A 7375-nucleotide genomic window follows, 5' to 3' on the forward strand; every position below is an offset into this window, starting at 1 on the left:
CCGTAAAGATTTACACCCTCGGAAACCCTGTACAAGGGTCGCTATGGGTCGGAACCGACTCGACGGCACTTAACAACAACAACAACCATAATTATATAAAAATAAAGTTTTTTTTAAAGTAAGAAAAAAATCCTTATTCTAAGGAAATTACGGATTTATGGTTAAAGAGGAGTATCTGCAAATTAATCTCAAATGCTTCAGATGATTAATGTGTGTGTGAGTATAGAAGGAAGTACAGGAGAGAGAAGAGCCAATGATACAGCACTAGGCCAAATGTTAATAATCAGTGAATTTGGATAAAGGAAATGTAGGAATTCAATGTACTATTCTAGCAACTTTCCTATAAATGTGAAATTGTATAAAAATAAACTGTTTAAAAAGAAATCAATCCTCTACTTCATCACCTGAGGTAAATTAAATTCTAGTGATACAAACACAGTCAAATTCCACATTGGATTCAATTGTCTATGCATTAGGCCACAATTGCTTTCACACATACAACTCATTTAATCGGAAAATGAGGTTAAAGAAAAACAACAAAAAACCTGCCACAGTTCTTTCTGGAAATAAGTGGATTCTGACGTTATTGCTTTCCATAACATTTCTTCCCTCTTGTATTTACAAAAGTTCTCTTACCTCCATTTTCATGGGGATGACCTGAGTTCTACTCACCTTAATCCATCTCCTTGACTAAAGTGATTCAGTCAGTGATGGGTACATAACTCAGCCTGACTAGGACCCTCTCTGCAATTTGCCTGCCAGAGATACTGAGAAAACAGCACTCTTCCTGCAGATGCTATACTTTACTTAGGTATATTTTTTCAGAAAACAACAATTAAAAACATTCCCTTAAAAAGTAGGAGTAAATTAAGATTTTTTTAACCAATAATACAACTATGTTGTTATTGTTGTTGTTAAGTGCCATCGAGTCGGTTCCGACCCATAGCGACCCTGTACAGGGTTTCCGAGGGTGTAAATCTTTACGGGAGTAGAAAGCCTCATCTTTCTCCCACGGAGCGGCTGGTAGTTTCGAACCGCTGACCTTAAGGTTCGCAGCCGAATTCGTAACCACTACGGTACCAGAGCTCCTTTTAATCTCCAACTCTTTTAAGTGGAAATTAATATGTATTGGATACTAAAAGTTATATTTAATAAAGAACTTGCTAAACAAATCTGAGTAATGTCCATTATTTTTTTAAGTGATTTTGTGCTATAATTAAATTTGAGGATATTAGAAATCAAAACTATGATGACAGTTTTACTCTGAGGAGAACAGTAAAAGTACACATTCAATCCCAATATACTCCAGTTTAAATCAATTTCTTCATGATAATAGGTACACAAATCTACAAATACCAGTTTTGCAAAATAAGTGAAACCATAAATCTTAATCACATATTATGTACTTTAAATATAAATATACATATAACATTTATTGAAAACTTACCATCAGAACTTGTGAGGACAAAGCTTTCCGCTTGAGTCTGTTTCTTTATGCCTAGACTTTTCGGAAACCAGTGCAGATCTATCGGGTAAATATCATCAGGAAGCTTTACTATTTGACTTGTTTCACCGGTTAACAAGTTCCACTTCACTATCTGGTGATCATCACTACATGAATACAGCTCTTCAGCAGTAGTCCAGCCAACACAGCTTACTAATTCTTGATGTGTCACCATGTTAAGGAAACATAAAACCACAGCAGGCTTATTAATAATAAATAATATACAGATTACAGACTACAAGAAGTAAGTAAAATAGAGTCATACATTTTAAAGTTTCTCAAGGTATTTTTCATTTTATAACTTTCATATTTTTTTCTATGTACAGGAAAATAAATAGCAAAACAGTTGTAAGAATGTAAAGCAATGTAAGGAATCCAGATGTGAAAAAGGGGGGAGGGGAGATTTGACTATATGAAAATTAAAAACTTCAGTGTTATAAAATATCTATACATAATACCAAAAGACACACAAGACATCAAACAGATTAAAGGTATGGAAGGAGTTACACTCAAGTATTGGTGAATTAATGGAAAACAGGAAGAAAGTAAACTTTCTTTATACATTATCTCTATCATTTAAATGATTAGAATAACGATGTATGATTCTGATTTTAAAAACCAAGTATTAATAGAAGACTACAATCTAACAATAAAATACCTGATAACACAATAATAATAATAATAAATAACAATAAACTTAAAGGTTAATGGCAGAGACTAAAATCTTACCAAACTTTATGACATTGTTGTTGCTAAGTGCCATCAAGTTGGTTCTGACTCAGAGTAACCCCATGTACAACAGAAAAAACACTGCCCCATCCTGTGCTACTCTCAGAATTCTTTGAGCCCACTGTTGCTGACACTGTGTCAACTCCTATCATTGGAGGTCTTCCTCTTTTTCACTGACCCTCTACTAAGCATGATATCCTTCTCTTGAGACTGGTTCTTCTCTGAGGACTAGTACCTCCTGACAACATGATCAAAGTCTGAGAGACAAGTCTCTCCATCATTGCTTCTGAGGAGCAATCAGCCAGACTTCTTACAAAACCGATTTATTAGTTCTTCTGGCAGTTCATTGTAGTTTCAGCACTCTTCATCAGCACCACAGTTCAACTGCATCAATTCTTCTCCAGTCTTCCTTATTTATTGTCCAGCTTTCAGATGCATATGAGACAACTGAAAGTATCATGGCTTTGGTTAGGCACACCTTAGTTCTTAAAATCATATCTTTACTCTATAACACTTTAAAGAGATCTTTTGAAGAAAATTTGCCTAATGCAATATGTCAATTAATTTCTTGACTGCTGCTCCCATAAGTGTCATTTGTAGATCCAAGTAAAATAAAGTCTTGACCACTTCCATCTTTTCTATTTATCATGATGTTATTTATTAGTTTAGTTATGAGGATTTTCATTTGTTTCACACAAAGGTGCAATCTACATGGAAAGCTTGCTCTCAATCAGTAAGTACTTCAAGTCCTCTTTGTTTCCAGTGGAGCAATGGTGTATCATTTGCATATTGCAGATTGTTAATGAGTCTTCTGCCATTCATAATACATTCTTGTTCCCATAATTCAGCTTCTTAGATACTTGCTCAGCATACAAATTGAGTAATTATGGTGATAAGAAAAAAAAAAAACTATTAACAAAAGACAAAAATCTAATAACCCTGGTATGCACACCTCTCCTGATTTTAAATATTCAGTAACTCCTTGTTATATTCAAACAACTGCATCTTAGTCTATGTACAAGATCCTCGTGAGCACAATTAAGTGTCCTGGAATATCCATTCTTCATAATGTCATTCATAGCTTGTTATGATCCACACAGTCGAATGCCTTTGCATAGTCAATAAAACATCAGTAAACTTCTTTCTGCTATTTTCTGCTTTCAATCAAGATGCAGCTGATGTCCTTCCACATCCTCTTTTGAACCCAGCTTGATTTCTAGCACAGCCCTGTTGATGTACTGCTGATAATGTTTTTGAATTATCTTTAGCAAAAATTTATTTGCATGGGATACTAATAATATTGTTAAATGGTTTCCACATTCCATTGGGTCACTTTTCTTTGGAATGTGTACAAATATGGATCTCCTCCAGTCTCTTGCCATAGATGAATAAGTGCCCCTAAAGATGCATAACTTTGCTGAAACATTTCAATTGGTATGCCATCAATTTCTGGAGCCCTGTTTTTCACAAGCTGCCTTCAGTGCAGCTTGGACTTCTTCCTTCACTACCGTCAGTTTTTGATGATATGGCACTCTTGAAATGGTTAAATAGTAACCAGTTCTTTTTGATACCATGACTCTGTGTATTCCTTCCATCTTCTACTGATGTTTCCAGTGTCATTCAATATTTTATCCATAGAATCCTTCAGTAATGCAAGTCGAAGTTTGAATATTTTCTTCAGTTCTCTCAGGCTGAGAAAAGCTAAGTGTGTTCTTCCCTTTTGGTTTCATGACATTAAATTAAAAAAATAATTCTGTTCTAATTTACTGCACTGACAAGGTGCACATTGCTGAATAGTACACAAATTCTAAAATTATTACTTTATATAGGTTTAATTTTTCAGCCTCCTATTTATCAGAATGATTTCTATACACACTGAGGTGCTTAAGGAGCTCTTCATCCATCAGGGACAGGCTGCTCACCTCAGCAAACTATGCACCTACATCTTCACCGGGAGGAAAGAAGAGTGAAGAAAATCAAAACTCAAGGAAACTATTAATCCAAAGGACTAACAGATCATGCAAACCACAGCTTCTGCTACCCTGAGACCAGACGACCTAGAATGAGGACTTGTTACTACTAACAACAGGTCTGTTCAGGACAACAGAAGGTCTGGACAGAATGGGAGAAAAATGTGGAACAAAATTCAAAATCATAAAAAAAAAAAAAAGATCTATTGGTCTGACTGAGATTAGTGAAACCCCTGAGACTATGGCCTTTAAACACTCTTCAAACCTAGAATTAAACCTACCCCCAGGGATCACCCTGAATGCAAATAACATAGGCTATTAAGTAAACAATCATTTACAAGGAACATATGCCGCAGAATAATCAACCATATTGTTGTTGTTATTATTATGTGCCATCAAGTCGGTTCTGACTCAGAGACCTGGTACAGAACCACTGACCTTGTGGTTCAAACTGGCCTTGCGGTCCAGTACTTTATTATCCCACAGTGCCACACCAGGACTCCACAGAAGACTAAAAAGTCAGCATTTGCTCAAAATAAGACTCAGAAAGTAGGAAGAGGCAAGAAAATAGGAAGAACAGAAAAGAGGAACCCAGGGAGGAATCAAGAGCAGTAATGTTACACTGAGGGAAATGCAAAATAATGTTACAAAAGAAAAGATGAATGAAAAATTAATTTGCTCTACAAACTTTCACCCAAACCACACACACACACAAAAAAAAACCTGTGTGCATGCATAAGGTATTTCAGTTCATCACTTATAAAGCAGTTTTTCTCCTTTCTAAAAACGTCTGTATTTCCAGATTATTACTGGTTGGGTTTGTTCTTTTATTGTTACTATGTTGTTGTTGTTAAGTGTCATCGAGTCAGTTCTGACACTTAGTGGCCCTGTATAGGGTTTCTGAGGTGCGGCTACTGATTTCAAACCACTAACCTTTAGGCTCAAACCAACTTTGCTTTATCCTACAACACCACACCAGGATTTGTTATTAAAGAATCCTTTTCTTTCCTAACTTTCTCACCAATACTTAAAATGGTTCATCTGAGTAGTCAATAAGCTCTAAGAGAAAGAAACAATGTGCCACAATTATTCTGGGATGTTCCAAGATCTTTATTTTTTTTTTAAATACATCAAAGGATGACAGATTAAGCAAATAACCAAAAAGGTAAAGGCATTATTGGAATGTACTAAGAGTCTGCACAAATAGACAGTAAAATAGCATGGAGTGCTCAGTACACAAATCACAATCTAAACAAAAGAAACGATGTCACCAGATCATTCCTGAACAAAAACATTCTAATATAAATGCTGTAGCCTAACCAATGTTAGGCAAAATCTAGAAAGGGAGAAACCATACATGCACATCCCAAACCAAAACACACTGGCTAACCTTTATACAAATGTCTACAAGTGCATATCAGAGATACCTGATTCCGTTTTTGGTCCCTATATTTTCAAACTACTAGGTCAACTACAATAATAGGAGAAATGAAAGGAAAGCCTAGAAAGAGTACTGTTCTTCAATTTGAAAAAGCAAGGGCAGTGGACAGACACAGCCAAATCTATAATACTGTGTATGTCGTGAACTACAGAGGATACACTTTAACAAAAGATTAAAAATTGTTTAAGAAGAAATAAAAGGAATTATATCATTACCTAGTAAGTAAAATTATGGGTCAGAACTGACTCAACGGCAGTTAACAACAAATAAGTAAAATAAGCAGATAAAACAATATAAATGAAAACCACACAAAAATTCAAAAAGGCAAATTCAAGAGGGTGCTTCTCTAATAATCTCTGAACGCAGGACCAGAGTCTTCTTTTTTCAAACCCACTCTATATTGACAGACAACACTGGATCTAACAGCACAAGGTCAGCAGTCCACACACATCAGCTGCTCCTCAGAAACCCTATACATGGTATCTATGAGTTGGAACCAACTCCACAATGCTTAACAATGACAACAACAATATACTAACGTTTGTAAAACAGAATAAAGATAAATTGCAAAAAAAAAAATTCTTATATTTGGATGTTGTGGTAATGTCAATTGACTATAAAAATTTCTCAAAATTTACTTCCAATTTTTCTAAGTATCACTTAAGAGGCCTGCAATAAAGTCTATAAATTATACTTTGAATAGCATTGTCTGAATGACTAAAAATGATGTTAAAGGGGCCAATCATAACTGAAAACTCTTGGTGACAAAATAGTGGATGATGGATTTGAGAAAATAATTATTGCATCTTCTCATGTGAAATAATACAGGTCTGACTGCTCAGCTTCCCCACTTTTTCCTCCACTTTATCATGAGTGTGGATAGAGCAGAACTAAATGAACATTCACAAGCTCACGTAAGCAAAGAAATTATTTGGTGTACAAAGAAAAAGTTTCTCTATGATCCTGCTAGACTAAACAAAAACTGCTGCTTGTGTATTTAAGTACTATACTTGAGTATGAAAAATGTCAATAAGAATTTGAAAGTAAGATTAAGCGCAAATAGTTTGCTTTGGAAAGTTTTCTGAACACACATAACCTTCAATATTTCTAAAACAATTTAGTTAAGCTGCCATTAAATGAAAAAAAAAAAAAACCAACTCCATTCTCTAACTAGAATACTAAATAAGAGAAAACTTTTAACAACACTACAATAAAATGATTACAATAACATTTGGATTAGAAGGATATGTTTTGGTTCTTTTAAAAGAGATAACTTCAGCTTCATATCTTCAATTTCCAGCAAAATAAAAAATGTCGCTTGATTGTATTCACTGTAAATATAAAAGTTAGAGGGGAAAATATAGTTAGCATTAAAAAGAAACACATGTGCACAAAATAAACAAAGGCAAATAAAACATTAGAATTTCTAAACAAGTACTGAAACACATTAAATGCATACAAATAAAGTAAAACTTGTAGGTAAATTAATGCTGCCAGGGGATAGTTGAGAGCCTTAGGTTGAACCCTTGGGGTCTTCTACAACCTGCCTAAGTTCACCCTAGTCCCGAAAACCATCCACTGTCACTCAGTTCAGGTACAGAATTTTCAAAGGTTGTCCTAGGAACAAATTAAAAGATTCTTCAAACTTTAAACTCCTCATGGTAAATCAACTGTGCCCTATGGTGTGGCTGTAAATTAGAATAAATTCCAAAGGCCTGACTGGAACCTAAA

At 34.8% G+C, this 7375-nt stretch overlaps 1 protein-coding gene across 1 annotated transcript in view; it reads right to left on the bottom strand.

Moving 5' to 3' along the window:
* Window positions 1–6929, bottom strand: part of IFT80 (intraflagellar transport 80 homolog (Chlamydomonas)) — a 175242-nt gene extending 168313 nt beyond the window's left edge. The window contains exons 1-2 of the mRNA XM_006861852.1: window positions 6893–6929; window positions 1448–1669 (exon numbers count right to left, since the gene is read on the bottom strand). Coding sequence (XP_006861914.1) covers window positions 1448–1669; window positions 6893–6929 — 259 coding nt within the window. The remainder of the gene's footprint in view (window positions 1–1447; window positions 1670–6892) is intronic.
* Between the last annotated feature and the right edge of the window lie 446 nt (window positions 6930–7375).

Source organism: Chrysochloris asiatica, unplaced genomic scaffold, assembly GCF_000296735.1.
Source record: "Chrysochloris asiatica unplaced genomic scaffold, ChrAsi1.0 scaffold00043, whole genome shotgun sequence".
Classification (NCBI taxonomy): domain Eukaryota; kingdom Metazoa; phylum Chordata; class Mammalia; order Afrosoricida; family Chrysochloridae; genus Chrysochloris; species Chrysochloris asiatica.